The sequence below is a fragment of the Tachysurus vachellii genome, chromosome 6 (assembly GCF_030014155.1).
Source record: "Tachysurus vachellii isolate PV-2020 chromosome 6, HZAU_Pvac_v1, whole genome shotgun sequence".
Taxonomy (NCBI): Eukaryota; Metazoa; Chordata; class Actinopteri; order Siluriformes; family Bagridae; genus Tachysurus; species Tachysurus vachellii.
In genome coordinates, this window is record NC_083465.1 from 7197900 (window position 1) to 7222789 (window position 24890).

At 40.3% G+C, this 24890-nt stretch overlaps 1 protein-coding gene and 1 pseudogene across 1 annotated transcript in view; both read right to left on the bottom strand.

The window, feature by feature from the left end:
- acoxl (acyl-CoA oxidase-like) overlaps positions 1-24890 on the bottom strand; it is a 51098-nt gene that overhangs the window by 20924 nt on the left and 5284 nt on the right. The window contains exons 5-13 of the mRNA XM_060871954.1: positions 22843-22941; positions 22060-22174; positions 21511-21597; positions 21345-21417; positions 16353-16485; positions 13697-13731; positions 9830-9946; positions 8574-8727; positions 7702-7791 (exon numbers count right to left, since the gene is read on the bottom strand). Of these exons, the coding sequence (XP_060727937.1) occupies positions 7702-7791; positions 8574-8727; positions 9830-9946; positions 13697-13731; positions 16353-16485; positions 21345-21417; positions 21511-21597; positions 22060-22174; positions 22843-22941 (903 nt within the window). The remainder of the gene's footprint in view (positions 1-7701; positions 7792-8573; positions 8728-9829; positions 9947-13696; positions 13732-16352; positions 16486-21344; positions 21418-21510; positions 21598-22059; positions 22175-22842; positions 22942-24890) is intronic.
- LOC132846649 (uncharacterized) lies at positions 17793-18823 on the bottom strand (annotated as a pseudogene).

Sequence of the window (24890 nt, forward strand, 5' to 3'; positions counted from 1 at the left end):
ACTGGAGGATATGAACGCATAGATGGATAGATAGATGGATAGATGGATAGATAGATAGATAGATAGATAGATAGATAGAGGCTTTAACAGTACAGAGACTCGCAGCTGTTACTGTTACCTTAGAAAGATTTATCGGGGTGCCAATAATTTTGAAACTAGCATTTAGGGAAAAATATGCATAGAAATATTTAAAAAATGCACCACTCAGCTACCCAAAAACATTTCTTTTTTTTTTTTTTTGCTTTAAAAGATTATACATTACATGTAGAAGTGGAGAAGAGGCAACTGTAACTAAAACTAAAGCTTCTGGAAGTTTCTACACAACACCCACTCACTACCTCAGCCAGATTTCCTCATAGCACGTATTGCTTTATATTGCATATTGCACTATAAATGGCACACCACTGCACATATCCGCACTTTATTTACAATATTCCTACTGTTCCGCCATGTATCCATTATTATATATGACATTTCCATATATGTATTTTTACTTTCAATATACTGTTAACGTTTTTCCATATGCTTGTACAGGTTGTTATATTCCTATTTTTATTTATTTAAAAAACTGGAATGCAAATCTGCTGTGAAAGTCACGCGTTCAACAACTGTAGATGAAGATCGACACAAACACCAACAAAAAAATTGCATGACTACCATCCCAGGGTAAAGAGAAGATCAGGCACAGTCTCAGTGTTTAAGTCCAGACTAAAACACATGTATAGTCTAGCTTTTTATGAATTGCTTTTCTTAGTTAAAGGAGCAGATCTGGAGTGTTCATGGAGTGTTTGGCAAACTGGGATGTCTGGATGCTGTCAGCTTACCACCCTCGCAAGTTGCTCACGTTTGCTGACTGTGGACTGGTGGGACACTTTACATCCCAGGAAGCCCTCATGTCTGTCACCTTCTTTCTCTAGCCTTTCAATTATGATGTCATAGCTAGTCCTCCTGGAGTCCCTGCCTGCACTTTGTAATCATGTGATGGACATGGTAAATTATGTGCAATCATACCCAACAATTTTCTCCTATCTCGCTCTCTCTCTCGCTCTGTCTCTCTCTCCCGAGCTCCCAGTGTTCTGAGTTCTTAGTCTGATCATCTCTTCTTACAAAGCTACTTTGTCAGTCCTGACGTTCTACCCCTGGTCAGAGTCTGGCCACCCGGTGGTCACTATGCCAGAGATTGATCTGCCTGGTCAGTTAGTGACTCAGAGACTGTCATGCCTTCTTTGAACAAATGTTGCATCAGTCAGCTGTATGGTCTGGACTTTATCAGCAATCATATGAAGACTTTGGCAGGAAGGAATTAGTGTTGGGTCCATGGTGAACTTGGAGTTTGAGCTGATGCATTAGTTCCTCAGGAGCTCTCGGTTGCACTATTATAAAATGTTGTAGAAAGGACATTATTTACATTTACATTATTTACTCTCTAGTGTCACACAAATAAGGATGAGGTTCCCTTCTGAGTCTGGTTCCTCTCAAGGTTTCTTCCTTATATCATCTCAGGATGTTTTTCCTTGCCACCATCGCCTCTGGCTTGCTCATTAGGGATAGGTGTTAGAGATATACAGTATTTTAAATTTATATTTTTAAATTAAGTTTAAACTTTAAACCTATGCATTCATTTATTTACTTCTATCCTTATTTTTCTTCTTCTTCTTCTAATTATTATTATATATATATATTTTTTCTCTTCTTCTTCTATACTTCTGTAACGCTGCTTTGAGACAATGTGGCTTGTTAAAAGCGCTATACAAATAAATTGCATAGATCTCAGTGATTTAGGTCATTAATATCAGTTTATCAAGGCATATTTACCACACAAGCTTATTAAGTCTCTATTATTAGCTCTGCAGTTCAGTTAATGGAGCTTCCAGGCAAAGTATATTTGCATCACTTCTATAAAAGACCAGAATGGCAGATCTAAAAACAAACACTTAGCATTTCATATTAGCATTTCCTGAAAGTGATGGAATTCCTTAGCTTTTTATTTTCTCCTGTTAAACCTACTCCTGATCATCAGAGCTGATCATTACAGCTGAGCCAGTGTGAGCCTTGAATCTTGATCAGCATGGAAATGGTTTGGTTCCCTCTAGTAAATTATTGCTGTTTCCAGAACTGAGTCATCATTCTAGTAAAACAACATTTACATTTACATTTACAGCATTTGGCAGACGCCCTTATCCAGAGCGACGTACATAAGTGCTTAAATCTCTAGCATTGAATACATTAATGCTGGCTCACTAAGTTACATACTTAAGATACCATGAGTTTAAAACATTTGTTCAAAGTTACAATGAAAAAGTGTCAGTTTTTTTTTTTTTTTAAATGCAAAAGATAAGGAAAGAAATGCTAGTTGAAGTGTTTCCTGAATAAGTAGGTCTTCAACTGCCGCTTGAAAATAGCCAGTGACTCAGCTGTCCGGACCTCTAGGGGAAGTTCATTCCACCACGTTGGTGCCAGTACAGAGAAGAGTCTTATACTTGCCTCTTAGCCTGAGAGATGGTGGAATCAGTCGAGCAGTGCTGGTAGATCGGAGGGTGCGGGGTGCAGTGCGAGGAGTGATGAGGGCTTTGAGGTAAGAGGGAGCTGGTCCATTTTTGGCTTTGTAGGCCAGCATCAGTGTTTTGAATCTGATGTGTGCAGCTACCGGAAGCCAGTGGAGGGATCGCAGCAGCGGGGTGGTATGCGAGAACTTTGGCAGGTTGAAAACAAGCTGGGCAGCTGCATTTTGGATCATTTGCAGAGGACGGATTGCGTTCATACAGTAGGTAGACCTGCCAGCAGTGCGTTGCAGTAATCCAGTCTAGAAATGACAAGAGACTGAAGAAGTACCTGAGCAGCCTGTGTGGACAAAAATGGCCGAATCCTTCTAATGTTGTAGAGAAGAAACCGACATGAGCGAGTCACATTAGCAACATGAGAGGAAAAGGACAATTGATTGTCCATGGTTACCCCAAGGTTGCGAGCTGTGGCTGAAGGGGAGATCAGATCATGAGCTGTGCAAGGATATAGCAAAATCATGACCTGGGGATGAGTCACCTGGGATGAACAGCAGTTCAGTTTTGCTAGGATTAAGCTTTAACTGATGAGCAGTCATCCATGATGAAATTTCTGCAAGACATGCTAAGATCCGGTCAGAAGCTGTGGCATCTGAGGGTGGGAAAGAGAAGATAAGTTGTGTATCATCAGCGTGGTAAGAGAACCCATGTGAGGAAATAACTTCACCAAGAGAGTGAGTATACAGGGAGAAAAGAAGAGGACCAAGTACTGAGCCCTGTGGGATGCCAGTGGAGAGTCTGCGTGGAGCAGATGTCACTCCCTTCCATGTTACCTGATATGAGTGTCCTTCCAGGTAGGAAGCAAACCATTCCCAAGCTGATCCACAAATCCCAAGACTCCTGAGGGTGGATAGGAGAGTCTCGTGGTTGACCATATCAAACGCTGCTGAAAGGTTAAGGATAAGGACAGATGACAGTTTGGCTGATCTAGCAGCATGTAGTTTCTCAGAGACATCCAAAAGGGCTGTCTCTATGGAATGAGCTGCTTTAAAGCCAGACTGGTTGGGGTCTTGGAGGTTGTTCTGTGAGATATAGACAGACAGTTGATTATAGACAATGCGTTCAAGAATTTTTGAAAGAAATAAGAGAAGTGATACTGGTCTGTAGTTCCTGATGTCTGATGGATCCAGAGCAGGTTTCTTCAGGATGGGAATAACCCTTGCTCTCTTGAAAGTAGTTGGTACCTGACCAGATGCTATGGCTCTATTGACGATAGTGGAAATGAAGTGCAGAAGGTCTTGCGAGATGGTCTGGAGCATAGTGGAAGGGAGTTGATCCAATGGGCAGGTGGTAGGATTGCAAGACTGGATGAGCTGTAAAATCTCTTCTGCTGCTACAGTTGAGAAATGTGACAACAAAGGTGTAGGGGAATCCATACTCTGAGATGTAAGTGCAGTCGGGGCTGAAGTGAAGGTCCGGCAGATTTCGTCAATCTTCTACTGGTAGAAAGAAGCAAAGTCTTCTGCAGTCAGGGAGGATGAAGAAGGTGGAGCCGGGGGGTTGAGCAGAGAAGAGATGATGCTGTGGAATTTCCGAGGGTCATGTGAGGAAGCTTCAAGCTTTTCCTTGTAGAAGGAAGTCTTGGCAGAAGTCATATCTGAGGAGAACTTGGCAAGAAGTGTTCGATAAGAATCAAGATCTGCATCAAGTTGGGATTTCTTCCACTTTCTCTCTGATGATCTTAGCTCTCTTCGATTGTTGCGCAGCACATCTGAAAGCCAAGGAGCAGAACAAGAAGTTTTCTTGGGTTTAGTGAACATAGGGCAGAGGAAGTCCATAGTTGAGGAAAGAGAAGAGAGGAAAGTATCTGTGGCCGAGTCCAAGAGTAGTGAGGAAAAAGACTCAGGATCCGGAAGGTAAGAAATAGTGCCAGAAGCTACAGAAGAAGGGGAGACAGAGTGAAGGTTGCGGCGTGTAAGAGCGAGGGGGTGAGAGGTAGTTTTAGGTAGGGTAGGGAGAGTGATGGTGAAGGATACCAGGTGATGATCAGAGACGTGTAGTGGGGTAGCAGTCACGTCTGTAGCTGGAGAAGGACGGGTGAAAACCAGGTCCAGGACATTGCCTCCTTTGTGTGTGATAATGTAGCTGTTGAGTGTGAGGGTGAATGAGTCGAGAAGAGACAGGAGGGAAGAAGAATGTAGCTTGTCAGAGGGGAGGTTGAAGTCACCAAGCAGCGTCAGAGGGGAGCTATCAGAAGGGAAAACACTAAGCAGTGTGTCCATTTCTTCCAGGAAGTCACCTAGGGGACCAGGAGGGCGGTAAACAACAATGATAACAAGGTTGATTGGAGAGGTAACTGAAATGGCATGGAATTCAAAAGAGGAGATGGTTAAGTGTGACAAGAGGAGAGGTGTAAAGCACCATTTCTTTGACAGCAATAAACCTGTACCACCACCCCTGCACAAGGACTCTAATGTAACTGTGGGAACAAGGAAACAAGGACTCTAATGTAACTGTGTGTTCAGGTCCTGTATGTTTTTGGGTAGCTGAGTGGTGCATTTTTTTTTTCAATGCATATTTTTTCCCCTAAATGATTGTTTCAAAATCTATCTATCTATCTATCTATCTATCTATCTATCTATCTATCTATCTATCTATCTATCTATCTATCTATCTATCTATCTATCTATCTATCTATCTATCTATCTATCTATCTATCTAATCTATCTCCTCACACATAACTGAAATCAGCTTCTGAGACAAAGGAAATGATCAATTTCAAAAAATTAACCCTAAACTGGATAAAACCCCAAATGTTGCCTTAAATAATTATAGCATATTGTCTTACTGACACACAGTTGACATGTTGGAGATATTTGTAGACAGTCCTGGACAATGCTCAATCTTCCAAGCTCTTAAAACTGTGAAGTTTTTCCCTGTGGACTGTTTTTAGTATGAAGTGCAATATGTGTATGTTGATTATTAAAAGTCATATTAATTACTTGGTCGGAGGTGGAGATGGAGGTTACCCTTCTCTTAATTCAGTACAATAAATAAACAAATAAATAAATACATTTTTAAACCCTACTTCCAAAAAAAAGGGGGTTTCATGTGTTTACTCGGTTAAAGAACCACTAGAAACTTTATCTTTACAGATTTTATCGTAGTGGTATAATTCTGTTGTATTTTATCCAGACATTTACCATATGTCATTGTAAATGAACAAAAAAGTCTGACAATAACATGTCACAACAAAATACCAACAGTATCCTGATTAAATATATTTTATTTCCATCAGCACTCTCAAATGTTAACCAATTTGCTTGTTTTTAAGTTCCATTTCAACAAATAAACCCTCAACCCCAGACATTGCCTCAACCCCAGTGTTATCTCACTGACACACAACTGACACAAAAACTCAGATCTCAAAGAAAACCTGGAGTTATTAATAAAGACTTTTTGCTGCCTTCATGTGCGTTCAACTCATAACCACAATCTTCACAATCTCGAAACAGACCACAAGATTCTTGTATTTTGTGTACACAGCCCTGCCTGCTCAGGCACCTGTGTATTATACAGAGTTCCTGTAGCTATAAAATAATATTAGCACTAACCCTAACCCTAACCCTGGGTTTCTCTGATCAGGGATAAGCTGGTTGTTCTTCAGAGCGACTTACATGTCAACAACTGAGCAATTGAGAGTTAGGAGCCTTGCATAGGGGCCCAGTAGTGGCAGCCTGGACCAACTCACAACCTTCTGATCAGTAGTCCGACACCTTACCCACTAATCTACCAAATCCCATCCTCATGGGTTTAGCAGTATAAATGTTTTACATTAATAATACATGAATTGAATACTCACTCTACATCATTCAATCTCATCATTAAGACAAAGTTGAGTATAAGCAGTGAATTCATGTATTACAAAAACACATTCAATATTTTTCTGTATACTATATGTAATATTTTTTTCTACAATCTGAGGTTTCCCAATGAGTCTGGTTCCACTCAAGGTTTCTTCTTCATATACTCTCAGGGAGTTTTTCCTTGCCACCGTACCTCTAGCTTGCTCATTAGGGATAGATGTACAGTAAATAAATAGTAACTTAATTTTAAAGTCAAGCTTTTTATTCTGTTTCTAAGCTTCTGTAAAGCAGATTCGAGAGAATGTGAATTGTTTAAAAGTGCTATACAAGTAAACTTAATTGAATTGAAATAAGACGCTTTGGCTTTTGTCCTGATTTATATGCACTTGGTGGAATCCGATTGATGAAAGATGCTCTCAAACTAAATCAATTTTTGTTACTTGGTTACATTTAAAGGTAAAAATCGAGCACGATATGACAGTAATCAGTGAAATATTTCCCACTGAGGAGAATCTACACAAAACAACACAATGAATCAGTGACTGAGAAAAATTCGATAAATGATACTTTCTGACTCATTTTTTACAGCTGTGAATGGTAATCACACACACTACGTTATATCGTATCATACGAGTGATTGTTACACGAGATCAGCAGGCATTTTCCACTCAAGGGGCTTCCCATGAACATGTTTTGGTTAAACCCTGAATTTCACTGCAAACACCCCCTCATAACTGGTGTTCCACCATTTCCTTCTCGAAACATCTGCACTGATCTGCTGCTCACGGTTTCCTTTTTTTCATTTTGATCAAATCAGTGAAAAGGGGGCTCCCCCTCTTAATACGATCATGCTTAGGAGTTAATTTGCTACGGCTTGGGCAACAAGACTATTTTAGTATTGACATGGATTCTGTAATCAAACTTCAGAAGAAAATGTTTAGTGTGTCTGCAGGCAAGCTGGGAACAGAGAGCTTATAGTTGAACATTTCTGTGGGTGGGCATTTCATCAATCCCTTGAGAAAGGTGGAAAAAAAATTAAGAAAAAAAAAAAAACCACACACAATCTCTCAAACACACACACCAGATAAGTTCAGCAGTTATTCAAGAACACTCCTATGAGTCTTTAAAAAAAAAAAAACAGTAACCATAGTGTGTTGCTGGACAATCACAAAAATTAGGCAGAAAACAAAAAATAACCCAAAGCAAAAATGAGTTTGCCAAGCGAGCCTTGTGATACAAGCGTTCCTCTTTTTAGCCTTTCAGTCAGCGCTTGTTAATAAACATTTCAGAAAGGTTGAGATGTTGCTTTTTTCCCCCCTGAGAGGACACTAACCTACCTGGAGCATGACCATGTTGTCGCCCTCAAAAGTCACAAAGACGTCCGAGTCGCACTTCAGAGAAGGGATCCTATTCTCCATCATGAAGCCCTGATGCAATGAATTGACAAAAATGAGAATGTTGATGAGAATTATTGTGTGTGTGTGTGTGTGTGTATGTGTGTGTGTTGTTTTTAATATTCTCACTCACTATAGTCCAGAAAGTTTAGTAGTTTTAAACACACACAAAATGTTAAAAAAAAAAAAAAAGGAAAAGAAACGACGCAGATAATAGTTCTGTGGTTCTGTCACCTTTTTTTATGTTATGTGGTGAGAGCTCAGAAGACTTAAATGTCAACTGGGTATGAGTTAAGAAGAAGGTGCACTTTTTAGCATGGTGCACTGTTCGATTCACTACGGGGGTGCAGTTTTGTGGTTTTCCCCTGCTGTTCACGCTGCACGGTGCAAAGCCATATAGATGTGTGTCTTCTCATGGAAATGTGTTAATATACATTAACGTGAACGATAATTCTAAACGAAACCTGAAAACAAGAGCAAAGGTATCTGGGTTTGTCGATGCAACAACAAGTGAGAGCTGCCCTCTTGTGGCTCGGCTAGTGACGGCTCTCCGCTGGGAGTTGAGAGATTCATTTTCTTTGGATTCGTGGCTGCATATAATGTTGTGCATGGCTAAAGTCTGGTTAGATGACCTGGTAAAGTTCTTCTCTTTCTAATTTACCAATAATATGCATGATATTCTGCGAGTTACAAGCTTGGTTTAAAAGGTATGTTGCACGTTAACAGTGATATAGCCGATTAGTTTGTAATGACCTAATGTAGAACAATAGGTGTGGGACTGTAGTGTGTGTCCACGGGCACAGACGCACACTCACCATGCCCCCGGTACATTCACGGCATTCCTGTAGGCAGGCCACGTTGGCCCAAGTGCTGTAGGCTTTGAGTCCAGCAACCAACGCCTGCAGCGGACGATAGCTCTGTAGATCCTGCCCCTGACACAGAGCTTCATCCATCAGCCTTGCTGTATGTCTATACACGCACACACGTACACACAGACACGTGAAATAAATATGCTTTATACATTATTATTAATAGCAGTAGTGTTATTTTTTATTGTAACTCTACTGCTATCACCTCCAAGCATCAGATACAATGCAGATATAAAACAAAACCCCAAATGTCCTCGTATAACAGTATGAAGAGATGAGTCCCAGTGTAAGAATTCCTATCCTGGAGTACAGCTAAAGTGCACAAAAACTGAGTAAGTTACCCAGAAACGCTTTTTACTCTCTTTTAATCATCATCACAGCTCAAAAGCACATCTGTAAGCAACAGCTAAATATACCCACAGAAAGGAACTAATACACTAATCACTAATCACTGCTGAACTGACTGCTGCTGAACTCTTTGTTCCTGCCTGCATCTAGATCCTGTGGTATTTCTCAGAAAAGTGTACAGTGTACAGTGAATGAACATCACCTAACGTGCTCAGCTTCTCTTTACACCTTTAAAGGGTATGCAATGTTGTGTACAATATATAGTGCAATAAAACATTCATTCATTCATTTTCTACCGCTTATCCGAACTACTCGGGTCACATGGAGCCTGTGCCTATCTCAGGCGTCATCGGGCATTAAGGCAGGATACACCCTGGACGGAGTGCCAACCCATCGCAGGGCACACACACACTCTCATTCACGCAATCACACACTATGGACAATTTTCCAGAGATGCCAATCAACCTACCATGCATGTCTTTTGACCGGGGGAGGAAACCGGAGTACCCGGAGGAAACCCCCGAGGCACGGGGAGAACATGTAAACTCCACACACACAAGGTGGAGGCGGGAATCGAACCCCCAACCCTGGAGGTGTGAGGCGAACGTGCTAACCACTAAGCCACCGTGCCCCCTTGCGATAAAATAATGACGATAACAATAAAGATAAGGGGAAAAAATGATACTGTTGTAGTACATTACTATTAATATATACAGGAGAAAAAGACAGAATCTGTATTTCTGCATAGTTTGATACTGAAGGATAAAGAAATTCTATAGTTCAGGAGTGTTCCTTAAATTAGATATCTGAATGTGTTTGCCGAGGTACGAAGCCTATCAGCCTGACACACCTACCTAGTGGTGAAGGTGAGAGCGAGGACGGCGGCCAAGTGCGGCATCAATCTCAGATACTGGGTCTGGTGCTCAATGATTTTAACCTCATCTTGGTCTTTTGGGCCAAACTGTCTGCGACTGAGAGAGAGAGAGAGAGAGAGAGAGAGAGAGAGAGAGAAAATAGTAATATACTCCCATGTGGCCAATTAACCATCATTAGTGGTTATTTATTGCCTTCATATTCATCAGTTTCTTCATTAATACATCAAGTGGTTAATTAAAACAAAGAAATTCTGAACCTTTCTGATATGAAAACACGATACATTTGCTCCTTCATCCCTCACTCCCCAATTCTGCCACTGTTGATCCTCCTCACCACCATTTTTCTTTTTTTAAATCTGCCGGATCAACCAACCGTCTTATGGCAAAAGTACTTTTCTTCTTAAACTGCTAGTTATTTTGACAAAGCATACTGCGCTACAAATTCATTTCCCTTTTCCAAACAAACAAGGGGCGCGCAAACTTATGCATACAGTCGTATCATGAGGGCATCTAAAAATTTGTCTAGTAGCAACAAGCGTGACAAAAACAATGCAATGTGTTTGTGTGTGTGTTGATGTGGTGGACTGTCAGCTTAGTGTTCGGCGGCTGTACGTGTGTGAAGATGTGTTTCTCTAGAAGATATGGTGTCAAAACTGAGACGCGTGCACCTGTTGCCTCTGAACCACCGCAGTCTCTATCTCTAAAATCTACTCGCTGCAGGTGGCTTTCCCACAAGACAGGAGTGAAGAAGGGCCAAGTGGTGGATGTGTGTTAATGTGCGGCTGCTTCCACTCTGACGGGGTCTTATCCTTTTTTCTCTATGTGCCACATGAAGCACTAACTGAATAATTCTTGTAACCGTAGCGTCTGATTTTTCCAGGCAGTCGTGTGTTATTTTGGTACGAGCACAGCAAGTTCTCCAGCAGCAGTGCGTAAGGGAAAAGTGTGCTACGTCATTTTATTCTTTTTTTAAAAAGCTCTCTTTTCTCATTGCAAGATTCCCACACAGGGAACTCGTATCAATCAAAGTAAGAGCCATGGCAGGTTGATTAAGCCTCTGACTGAGGTTTAGAGCCATTTCAACTCTGACCATTAGCTAGACCACACAGGAGATGACACCTGTGCCCGAGTGTGTGTGTGGGTATGATCAGGGGAAATCCTCTAAGAAAAAGACCTCCCACTAGACTCTCTCTCTCTGACACACACACCTCACACACACACACTTATGTGTAGCTTTCTCTTCCGTTTCAGGATAGAAGCCTTGATAGATAGATAGATAGATAGATAGATAGATAGATAGATAGATAGATAGATAGATAGATAGATAGATAGATAGATAGATAGATAGATAGATAGATAGATAGATAGATAGATAGATAGATAGATAGATAGATAGATCGATCTGGATATATACATAAATATATACACACTTATTTGTTAAGTTTGTTTTTCTAACATTTCAGGATTTGTGTGTGTGTGTGTGTGTAAACTTGCAGAATTTATGCAGCTACCTATAAATAATCCAAATTCTAATCCTTTACCCAACTCTAACCTTAACCTCAGTAACCAGAAAGGTTTTCTTAAACCTTTTATTTATTACGTGCCATATAAGCTTGAAACAAAGCACTTTATTTTGTCAGGACTAATTTTTGCACACACGCACACGCACACACACAGGCACACACACACACACAGAGTGCCAAGCTGCCACTGTTGAGCCATTGAGCAAGGCCTTTAACCCTCTTTGCTCCAGTGGTGCTATATCATAGCTGACCCTGTGACCCCTGATTAACTGACAACCTCAGGTATTTATCTCATTTATACAACTGAGCAGTTGAGGGTTATGAGTCTTACACAAGGGCCCAGCAGTGGCAGCTTGGTGTTGCTCGAATATGATCTCCATTAACAATTGAGCTGCTTCGTCTTTAGTAACATCTACTGTGAATTTCACTCTTATGTTAAATATCCCTAGCAGTCCAGCGGCTGGATCCCGTGCTCCCATTCCTAAGCAGGGAACCCAGCCACTGAGTGGTTAACTGTCAGCACCCGCCCTAAACCCAGATTTAAAAAATTGGAGGGTTGCATCAGGAAGTGAATAAAGACAAATCTGAAGAATATTTGATCAGATGATCCACTGTGGCACTGTGGTGACAAACAAGGAGCAACAGAAGGACAACTAGAAGTACAATTATGCAAAATGGCGGCTATCAAGAAACCCACATAACAGCGCGAAAAATATTCAGACCACTGGAAAAAAAAATCAAATGACAAATGTGTGATTTGACACTAAGATGAATACTAAATATGTCAAAATAAAAATTTGACCAGTTCTTTCACTGGTATCCATTGCTTCAGTATCTTAGTTAATTTGTTTCCAAATCTTACAAAGATTTACAGAAACAGGCAGATTAAACTGCAGTATTAGTTTTGACTTGTAATACTTGTAATAAAGGCAGAATTAATTAAAAGCTGTTTTCATAGCCAGGCTCATGACCGTCAGTACTGCAGGAAAAACCTTAATATTAATAAACATTGATGTTTGTCTTTGACTCTCTCTGTCTTTTTCTTACTCTCTGGGGATACCATCTTTGGAGACAACCCTGCTACTCATCCACCTACGCACATGTGAAACACACACACACACACACACACATGCATGCACAAAGCCACATGTAAGGAGGAGACACAGCAGCAGCAGTGGGGAGGTCGAGAGTCCCCCCTTTGCACGGGATGCTCTCTGTGGTGAGCACACTCTCTACACGTCACTGTTGTTTATACGCTCTTGTTTTCTGCTCTCTCTGCCCCATGACCACATGAAATACCTTTTATAGTATGTGCATCCTGTTTTTGATGTCAGCACTTGAAAGGTAGCAAAACAGAATCGAATTAAATCGAGTACGCTCAGGAGTCCTCGATTCAGGGCGGCTCGTCCGTAATTAGTTAATCTTAATTTAGGGACACTGATCGACTTTTTTGAGTGACTGATAATTATAAAAAAAAAAAAAAAAAAAAAAAAAGTTAAGTTGCAATATATGTTGATCTATTGATTTTGCTCACAATTAGCAGTGGAGAACTGCAAGAAGCGTAAATAGAGGCCCATTGAGGCAGGACTCATACTACCCCAAATTAATTCAACTGTATTTGTATGGCTTTTTTTTTTCATTTTGCTTTGTTTTTTGGTTTGACATTAACGTTACAAAAATAAAAAAAAACTAAAGAAAATATAGAAAAGAGAAAAAATATCAGAATATACGTTTTATAAGTTCTATTTAAATTGATCCTTTATTGAGCAAACCAGATGTGACGGTGGCAAGTAAAAAAGTCCCTGAGACGATTTGAGGAAGAAACCTTCTAGGAACCAGCATCAAAAGAAAACCCATCCTAATCTAGGTAAAGTAATTACCGGGTTGCCAGATTGTGTTTGTAAAAAAAAAAAAAAATAAAATTCAGCAGCCAAGATCTTGAGTTCCATGAGTCTGGTTCCTCTCAAGGTTTCCTCATCATCTCAGAGTGTTTTTCCTCACCACAGTCACCTCTGGCTTGATTCTTTTGTTGTGTCTGTTCATTTGGAAGGAGTTAATGATATTACCTCAAACGCATCTGAATAAATGTACATCTAAACCTACTTTAACAAAAATGAGCTGTTAGACTGGATGACCATAAATATTACTGAAAATGTTATTCCAGATATGTACCCAATAGTAGCTTGTCGACTGTTACAGCAACTTGTTCGAGGCTATATTGTTATTAATGTCGTCCTGTTCATGACCTACTGCTGACTTGCTCATAGATGTATTTATAAGAGAAACTGATTCATTCGGACCTCACACGACATTCATTTCTTACCTGTGACTGTAGCGCACTGCTATGATGAGTCCCAACTGCGGGGCAAAAAGAGTGGCAGTTAAAAGACAATACAATGGAAAAGTGAACCTTTTTAAACTAGGTAGAAATAAATAGAAAGTGTTTATATTTACTAAAGTGAAAAGATAGACATCGTATCTATCAGGTATATTCTCTGCACTGGCATTACTAACTGCTGTCCTCTACACTCAAGTGCTGTGCATACTGCACTAAACCCCAGGTTACTTCCTATTCATTCTTAATCCTCTGCTTTTAACCCCTGTCGGAGGAACGTCATACACTTGTAATCAGCAGCATTGCCAGGGTTTTGAGGGGTTAGTTCCCTGAGACTATGACTCACCAATAGTAGCATTATTACAGTATTATTACCTCACCTTCCTATAAATGTTTGAATGAATAAATAAATGAAGATTAAAAACATTGCCACCTGCTGACCGGAATAGAAACTGTTCTGTTCTGCATTTCTTATACTGCTAATTCTTGTACTTTATTTTTAGTGTAAAATGTTTTATGTCTTCAAAAGACCAGAGGCTTTTTACAGTACATGAGGGGCTTAATACCCTGAAGCCCCACCTTCGCAGTGCCAGTGCTTGTAATGTAGAAGCGGGGTTAGCACTGCTTTTTACCCTGTTCTGCTCTGCAACAGACTAAGCACAACTTTTCACTGCTAACTTCACAGTGTAAATATTAATGTGAATATTACGGTGAGATGCTTAGCAACAGACACCCAATCAGAAACTGGAGGATTTATATAGCATGTTTTTTTCTCACTGATGCAAAAAGGACAGTGAAGAAGAGGATCTGTCCCATAGAGTATTGTATTTTCTGTATTGCTTTGCACTGTACCTTGCCTTAAGGTTACACATATGCGCTTTATGTTAGTAGGTTAAATTTTCACTCTTTTAGCACTTAGTACTGTTTTGTCTTATGTGGCTCTGTGTCCTTATATAGCACCAGGGTCCAGGAGGAATGTTGTTTCATTTCACTATGTACTGCATCAGCTATATATACAGTCGAAACGACAATAAAAACATCTTGACTGTATTTCAACAGGCAATTTTGCAAATAAGAAGATTAAGCCAGGGTTTAGGAATATACAGTGTGAAACGTCAGATTATAGACACCCAGAGTACCTATGAAGAGCTGATTTCCACAGGACATTCAGACCTTCATCCAGGACAACACCTAGAGCTCGGACTTTTTCTAGACATGTCTCATAACAACTCTGTCTCAAATGGATTTTTTGCACAAATATTCAGTAAAACTGCACACACATATACACTTTACTCATAAACACCAAGCCTATATCAATATCAGTCATTGTAGTGCGTTCACATGCTTTATTTTTCCTAATAGATTCTATTAGTCCACTTTATTTCTATTTTTATTTACGTTTAAATTACACTTGTTGGACGTTTTACTTTTTATTTTGACTCTATTCTGACTAATTGGACGGTCATTAAAAGCATATTATGGCATGTTGTAGTGTGTGTGATGTGTACATGATAAATAAAGTGTGAATTTGAATTGATAAATTAATATGTAAATCTGCTCAATACATTTAACTACCAGCTTCCTTAACTGTTTCTACTTCTCAGGTTAGTTTACGTGTAGCTGGATCAACAACTGGATGCTTCTGTAAATCATCATAAAGACCATTTTCTTGTAATTTTGGGGTTGTGCATTTCCTCAGAATATATTGGAATTTATTGTATTTATACATGTGCGATAAATTCCTCTCAGACCTTTTGTAGAACAGCAAACTGAATTAAAATTATCTAGGGTGTGTTATGTGAAGTGGGTATAATTCAATCTGGAAAAAAAAAAATCTGAACTGCAAAAAAAAAAAAAAAAAAAAGGCTAATAGAGGTGCACTGGGGCAATAATCCTGCTACTCCATGCTCAGTGGACAAGCAAAAGAAAGGAACATTACTGACAGGGTTGCCAGATTTTGGGTTAGGTTCTAAAATTAAATACTATGTGTACAGCAAGAGCTCGTTTTCTAGCAAATAATCAGAAATAAATCCAAAATATTTCCACAAGAAGGCAGACAGTCAGTGCAGACACTGTGTCTATGAGGTACATAATAATTTTATTGCTAGACATATTGTAAAGATTGTGAGAGGGAAATGGGGTTTATTTACACTCATTAACACCTCCTTTTAAAAGGAAAGCTGATAACCGGTTATATCTGGTTTGATGACTTGAACTGTGCAATTGTCAGATTTAAGTGTTATAAAGTTTATTTTGTAACAGCTTTTGTAAAAGTGTTCATAGATTTCTAGTCTGGTGTGTCATTTTTATTTGCTTATGTTATCCATATGCCAATGTTCCCCTGAAAAGTTATCTGAAAGCTGCTGATCTGATGAATTTCGAGACCTGGCCTTGAACTCGTTCCAGAAAAAAAATAAGGGACATCATGACTTTAACTTCGAAATGCTATCCAAATCTGTATAAACGGTTTAAAACTAGGTTGGAATGCTCTGAGAGGACGGGGAGATTAAGATGCAAAGTCTTTACAACTTAATTAAGATTAAAAGTGCTGTGTTAAATGTTTAAGTTCAGGGCACCCCCTTGTGGTGAGGCAGAAACCAGCAGCACACGTGATTAAAATAATTAACACTGTTGAAGCCCTGACCTTCATGGCAGCCATGGCCTGCACGGTGAGAGCCAAACGTGTCGGGGTAAGAGCGGCGAGCATGGCGTTGAAGCGACTGCCTTTACTCTGAATAGGAGAAGTGTACTGACCGTCAGCTGACACCGAACCAAACCTGCGAGAGACAGTAAGAGATATTCATATAAGTTTCATTAGGATGCAGCCCAAATTGTCATGATCAGATTTAAAAAACATTAAAAATGCTTATTTCTCCAGTCATGACATGACAAGTAATGTAAATCAATCTGTAAACAGATACTTCATTCTTTTGTTTCTCTTTATCTCTTTTGTCCATCACAGTATCTATTTATTATGTTTACTATAATTAGCATACCATTACCCTGTGTTTTGTGTTTGTTATGTAACTATACAGTGTATGTGTTATATAAGTGAGACCACATGGGGGAGTGGGTGGGCCTTTTGGGGCAAGGGGGTCAAATTGGTGGACGATGACAGGGTTACAGGGTTGGTACTAGAGTGTGGTTTCCTCTGGTTATATTTAATATATGGAATTGATCAAACAATCACCAACTATTTAGGTTAAATCTTTAAGCTTGACTTATCCTCTCAGCATTCCCAACATGGGCAATATTGTCTCTCACCACTCCAAAAATAATTGGAACTACTATTACTACTACTACTGTTTGCCATAGTAATAGTGTTTATCAGTGAGTGGTACAACTAGCATTCTACCCAACAACAAATCTTTGCCATGGCTCACCTGTACTCTACATTCTGTGCAAAATATTCTGTGACACAATACTGTGCAAAGGTTTTAGGCAGATGGAAAGTAAGAATGCTTTCAAAAACATTTATGTTAATTATTTAGATTTATCAGTTTAGAAAATGCAAAGTGAGCAAACAGCAATCAATATTTGGTGTGGCAAACCTTTGGCTTCAAATGAGCATCAATTCTTACAGTTGCACAAAGTCAGGGATTTTGTAGGACCAGAGTAAGGTGTATGATTAACCGAATATAAAAAGCAGGTGCTAATGATCACCAGTTTCAAATGTAGATTAAAACACAGTCATTAACAGAAACAAATACAGCTGTGTATGAGGTTTAAAACTGGGTGAGGAACAGACAAACTCTATAACCATGGAAGAATGAGCACAGCAACATCAGCATTGTGTCTCCCAGGCAAAGATTTCAAAGCAGACTGGGATTTACATTTACATTTACATTTACAGCATTTGGCAGAGGCCCTTATCCAGAGCGACGTACATAAGTGCTTAAATCTCTAACATTGAATAGATTAATGCTGGCTCACTAAGTTACATACTTAAGATACCATGAGTTTAAAACATTTGTTCAAAGTTACAATGAAAGTGTCAAAGGTGTGTTTTTTTTTTTTTGTTTGTTTTTTTTTTAAATAAGATAATAATTAAAAGATAATGAAAGAAGTGCTAGTTGAAGTGTTTCCTGAATAAGTAGGTCTTCAACTGCCGCTTGAAAATAGCCAGTGACTCAGCTGTCCGGACCTCTAGGGGAAGTTCGTTCCACCACCTTGGTGCCAGTACAGAGAAGAGTCTTGTAGTATACTTGCCTCTTACCCTGAGAGATGGTGGAACCAGTCGAGCAGTGCTGGTAGATCGGAGGGTGCGGGGTGCAGTGCGAGGAGTGATGAGGGCTTTTAGGTAAGAGGGAGCTGGTCCATTTTTGGCTTTGTAGGCCAGCACCAGTGTTTTGAATCTGATGCGTGCAGCTACCGGAAGCCAGTGGAGGGATCGCAGCAGCGGGGTGGTATGCGAGAACTTTGGCAGGTTGAAAACAAGCCGGGCAGCTGCATTTTGGATCATTTGCAGAGGACGGATTGCGTTCATACAGTAGGTAGACCTGCCAGCAGTGCGTTGCAGTAATACAGTCTAGAAATGACAAGAGACTGAACAAGTACCTGAGCAGCCTGTGTGGACAGAAATGGTCGAATCCTTCTAATGTTGTAGAGAAGAAACCGACATGAGCGAGTCACATTAGCAACATGAGAGGAAAAGGACAGTTGATTGTCCATGGTTACCCCAAGGTTGCGAGCTGTGGCTGAAGGGGAGATCAGATCGTTGTGCAAGGATATAGCAAGATCATGACCTGGGGATGAATCACCTGGGATGAACAGCAGCTCAGTTTTGCTAGGATTAAGCTTTAACTGATGAGCAGTCATCCATGATGAAATTTCTGCCAGACATGCAGAGATCCGGTCAGAAGCTGTGGCATCTGAGGGCGGGAAAGAGAAGATAAGTTGTGTATCATCAGCATAGCAGTGGTAAGAGAACCCATGTGAGGAAATAACTTCACCAAGAGAGTGAGTATACAGGGAGAAAAGAAGAGGACCAAGTACTGAGCCTTGTGGGACGCCAGTGGAGAGTCTGCGTGGAGCAGATGTCACTCCCCTCCATGTTACCTGATATGAGCGTCCTTCCAGGTAGGAAGCGAACCATTCCCAAGCTGATCCGCAAATCCCAAGACTCCTGAGGGTGGCTAAGAGAGTCTTATGGTTGACCGTATCAAACGCTGCTGAAAGGTCAAGGAGGATAAGGACGGATGAGAGATTGGCTGATCTAGCAGCATGTAGTTTCTCAGAGACATCTAAAAGGGCTGTCTCTGTGGAATGAGCTGCTTTAAAGCCAGACTGGTTGGGGTCTTGGAGGTTGTTCTGTGAGAGATAGACAGACAGTTGATTAAAGACAATGCGTTCATTTTTGAAAGAAACGAGAGAAGTGATACTGGTCTGTAGTTACTGATGTCTGATGGATCCAGAGCAGGTTTCTTCAGGATGGGAATAACCCTTGCTCTCTTGAAGGTAGTTGGTACCTGACCAGATGCTATGGATCTATTGGTGATAGTTGTAATGAAGGGCAGAAGGTCTTGCGAGATGGTCTGGAGCATAGTGGAAGGGAGTGGATCCAATGGGCAGGTGGTAGGATTGCAAGACTGGATGAGTTTTAGAATCTCTTCTGCTGTTACAGTTGAGAAATGTGACAACAAAGGTGTAGGGGAGTCCATACTCTGAGATGTAAGTGCAGTCGGGGCTGAAGTGAAGGTCCGGCAGATTTCGTCAATCTTCTACTGGTAGAAAGAAGCAAAGTCTTCTGCAGTCAGGGAGGATGAAGAAGGTGGAGCCGGGGGGTTGAGCAGAGAAGAGATGATGTTGTGGAATTTCCGAGGGTCATGTGAGGAAGCTTCAAGCTTTTCCTTGTAGAAGGACAGTCTTGGCAGAAGTCACATCTGAGGAGAACTTGGCCATGAGTGTTCGGTAAGAATCAAGATCTGCTTGAATCAAGTTGGGATTTCTTCCACTTTCTCTCTGATGATCTTAGCTCTCTTCGATTGTTGCGCAGCACATCTGAAAGCCAAGGAGCAGAACAAGAAGTTTTCTTGGGTTTAGTGGACATAGGGCAGAGGAAGTCCATAGTTGAGGAAAGAGATGAGAGGAAAGTATCTGTGGCCGAGTCCAAGGGCAGTGAGGAAAAAGACTCAGGATCAGGAAGGGAAAAAAGAGTGCCAGAAGCTACAGAAGAAGGGGAGACAGAGTAAAGGTTGCGGCGGGTAAGAGCGAGGGGGTGAGAGGTAGTTTTAGGTAGGGTAGGGAGAGTGATGGTGAAGGATACCAGGTGATGATCAGAGACGTGTAGTGGGGTAGCAGTCACGTCTGTAGCTGGAGAAGGACGGGTGAAAACCAGGTCCAGGACATTGCCTCCTTTGTGTGTGGGGATGTAGCTGTTGAGTGTGAGTGTGAATGAGTCAAGAAGAGACAGGAGGGAAGAAGAATGTAGCTTGTCAGAGGGGAGGTTGAAGTCACCAAGCAGCGTCAGAGGGGAGCTATCAGAAGGGAAAGCACTAAGCAGTGTGTCCATTTCTTCCAGGAAGTCACCTAGGGGACCAGGAGGGCGGTAAACAACAATGATAACAAGGTTAATTGGAGAAGTAACTGAAATGGCATGGAATTCAAAAGAGGAGATGGTTAAGTGTGACAAGAGGAGAGGTGTAAAGCACCATTTCTTTGACAGCAATAAACCTGTACCACCACCCCTGCCTGTTTCTCGTGGTGAGTGAGAGAAAGCATAGGCAGAGGATAAAGCAGCTGGTGTAGCAGTGTTCTGTGGGGATATCCAGGTCTCTGTTAGCGCAAGAAAATCAGAGTAATGGGAAGTTAAAGCAGAGATAAAATCAGCTTTTTTCACAGCAGACTGGCAATTCCAGAGCCCACCTACCACCACTGTTTGAAGATTTTCAAGATTTCAAGATGTTCTGTTCAAGCTATTTTGAAGAACTCACAAAGAAATGGACAATGTTGAGAACCGCATACAGTACACAGTGGTTGGTCAAGTAAATTAAATGCAGCAGATGAAAGACACTTCAGGCTTACGTCCCTTCAGCAAAGAACTGGTGGAAACCAGTGGGACCCAGGTACACCCAGAAGTCTGGCCAGAAATGGTCTTCATGGAATGAATCGCAGACTTAAAGCTGTACATCTGACAGGGAAACAAGGCTAAGCGACTCAAATATTAATGAACACATAGGATCTGGGATCCAGAAAAATGCTCCGGACTGAGGAGTCAAAATTTGATCTATCTGGCCATAGCAGAAGCAAGGCTGTTCACCACATGGCTAGAGAGTGGTACATTAATGAGTGTCTCCAAGCAACAGTGAAGCATGGGGAAGAATCCTTGAAAGATTGGGGCTTCTTTTCTGCAAATGGAGTTGTAAATTTGGTCAGGATTAATGATGTCCTCAATGCTGAGAAATACAGGTAGATACTTTTCCAACTGCTATTGGAATAAATGTATTCAAAATTTTGCGTCAGCTGCACGGACGCGAGGATTCTGTGCTTCCAAATTTGTCTGATAAAAATGCAAATGTGGCTGATGTCCACATACTTTCAGCCAAATCATGTATTCTCTATATTTGATAGTCTAACTCTAATCCACACCAAGTCTTGGTTAATAATCATGATAAAGAATGCGGCTGAATTTACTCACTTGTGTAGCAGGTTTTCCCGTGGTATCCTCACATGATCAAATATCAAAATACCATTGTCAACCCCATGTAGGCCTTGATAAGTGCACAAAAACACCAGAACATTTTCAGAGCATTCTCAGAAGAACTGTTAGTGTTTCTTTGTTAGATGATATCAATCTCTCCCACCTTCTTTATGTTCCATATCAACTGCAGTCACTCCTACACACATGACCCCGTTCTGGTCTCGTATGGGTACAACGAAGCAGTGTGGACCTGAAAGCAAATAAGAACAAAAAACGCACTTTTGATATGTTGCATGGATGGAAAATGTGAGTGCTCGGTATATAACAAAATGCAGTGCTTCTTTTCCATCCATCCATCCGTCCGTCCATTGCATCCATCCATTCTCTACACTGCTTATCCTACTCGGTCATGGGGAAACTGGAGTCTATCCAAGGAAACTTGGTGCACAAGGCAGGGGACACACTGGACAGGATGCCAGTTTATTGCTGGGTACAATCACATACACACACTCACACCCCCATTCACACTCTACGGATGATTAAACACCCCAATCAACCTACAATGCATGTTTTTGTACTGAGGAAGGAAACCAGAGTACCCATGAGTTTTTTTAAATGGTGGCTACTGATTCCTGAGTTGGATATAATAATGGATTGTGTCAATGATCCTCCAATAAAGTTACATGCAATGCACTTTTTCAGTTGTACGTACCGTGGCATTCTCCGTTGATCATGAGCTGTGCAAAGACAGCGGCATAGTTTCCTTTCATTGCATTTCCAATGTACATCTTTTGTGCGTTTTCACACGGTGTGTGGATAACGAACTCCTGTTAAAGAGAAAGGAGAAACAATCAGTGATGATAAAGACAAACTTAAACAGAGCTGTTCACACTTATACTAGATTACTCTGGGTCATATCTATAAACATCATTGCTATTTTAAAAATTTCTTTCTTTCTTTCTTTCTTTCTTTCTTTCTTTCTTTCTTTCTAAGAAAATCAATTTTGATTATTATGCTGCCTTTATATGTTCTCAGAGTGATCCTGCTTCCTTCTCCTGAAGTAATATTTATGAGTATGCCGTGTACACGCAGTGAATATGAAACGGATGGCGCCAGGTTCATTCTGACAGATTTCTGATTTTTTTTTTTTTTTTTAACACTATTTGTAATTTTGGTCAAATAGAAGCTACTTGTACAACATGTAAAGCGCTGTTGCTGATTTACATAAATGAAAATAACCAAAACAAGCAAGAATAACAATCACAACAGTACAACAGAAACTCTACTCTCCTTCACCACTGAAAGTTTAGGACTCTGGTCCTATCTCAGAAACTCAGGTATAGAAATGTTTCGCAGTTGTAATTACAACTTGAGAGGTCCAAATGTCTAGTCTGAAACTGTTGTTTACGATCATTCTGACAGCATGTGAAGGCAGGTTTAGTCCAACAGCTTAGAAAATACAGAGAGCAATGAACAAACTTCAACAGGAATTTACCTGCGCTGAAGGGTCATAGTGAGCCTCCGTGAGAATCCCCCGAACGTTACTCCCATGACCTCTTTCCGTCATGGCAAACATCCCAGTGAATTCCAACTCCTACATGTTAAAAAAAACAGATTTTAACTTAACATATGCTAAGCTGCACAAAAACACTCATTAGTAAGCTATAGAAATATCAGTCATAACAAAGCAAGAGTATATTCCCCACCCTGACTGCAAATAATGTTTACTCAGGTATAATTACATTTTTCCGGATGACAACATATTACTGTATGTCACATGCTGACCCCATGTCAAATATCGAGATTTGTATATCAATTTTCACAAATCTAATGTACGAAATGTAGTCAATTATTTTTATTGTAAATAGCAAGTCATTCCATATTCTAGTGGTTTTAAGTGATTTTCAAAGCCCCTAGCGGGGGCAACAATAGATTGGCCAATCAAGGATATCTGTTAAAGCCTTGTAAAGCAGCAATGCTCACTACATGTCTGTAAAAGCAAAAATGTTAAATATTAAGCAGAAAGGAAAATCAAGTGGTTTTTTAGAAGATATGTTTCACTCCCCATGTGTACACAATGTCTAGGTTCATCAGATCAGTTCAGATCAAATCAAATCAAATTCAACTTTGTCATTGTAGTGTTCACGTACGAATTCAATGAAATGCAGTTAGCTTGTCACATGAAGTAAAGACAGTTTAGAGCCATAGATTACTGTATAAGACATGATCAGACATTATTACTAACTAGACTGTCTGATCTATCCTGATGCCCTACTTCTGGTTGGAGTCTTATCACTTGGAGACTGATTACTGCTACTGAAAATGCCTTCACATGGACAGCCTGGAGCTTTTGGACTGCAATTGCCATGAACAAGTTTTGCAAGTCTCAAGTCTCCATGAGCAACAGTTGCATAATCACACTCTCTAGTGTCACCCAGATGTGGATGGGTTCCAATTTGAGTCTGGTTCCTCTCACGGTATGTTCCTCATGTCACTCCAGGGAGTTTTTACTTAGTTTTGCGACCATCGCCTCACGCTTGCTCATTAGAGAAAAATAACAATATTTGGATTAATATCCTAAATGTATATATTTCTATAAAGCTACTATGTGGCAATATCCATTGTTTAAAGCAGTGGGAGTAGGGAAAGTAGAGGGACAAATGTAAGCAAACACTAATACTTCCATTTTAGCCACATAGCCACATAGCCAGTTTAGGCTAAAGATTGTTAAAACTATCTATTCCAACAAAAACATCTTGGTGTAGTTAAGGGAATGGTTCTTTCCTGACTCAGGACTTATTTGACTGACTGCTCTCTGTTCGGTCATGTTAATAATTGTTTAGTTTAGTCTTCCATAAGGCCATGTTCTAGACCCACTGCTCATTTCCTCTATACTGTATACGCTACTTGTGTTATGGTATCGGCTTCCATTGCTATACTGAATACACACCGCTGTAGGTTTCGGTAAAACTACATGACAGACTCCAGTTTAATACAAACAGAAGAATAAGTAAAAAAAAAATAAAAATCAATCAACAGTGGATGCCAACAACTAGAAATAAACTCTATGGTTATGTAATAACTCTGACTGGGTGTGTGCACCTTGTATGGGTTAAATGCAGAGAACAAATTCTGAGTATGGGTCACCATACTTAGCTGTATGTCACGTCACGACGTCACGTCTTGGTGTGATTATCATGTTTAAAGCTCATAAAGATAATGTTGCTAGGATATTATCTCCCATTCATCGCAATATCTTTGTTACACTGCTGTGAGGATGTTACATTAGGTGCATAAATAGAACACGGTTTATTTCAACAAGTGACCAGTAATAGTGACCATATTACACCAATTTCATCACTGACAAACTAATGACTTTAAAAAAGCGGAATGGTCTCACAACACAGAATTTATATTTCTTTTTCAATCAAATAATGCAGGTTTTTACTCAGGAACAACAATAATGAACTACTACAACAGGGCAGAGTTTGTTTCACTACACAGACACAGTCTCGGTTCTTATATCTAGGTTTAAAACGTATT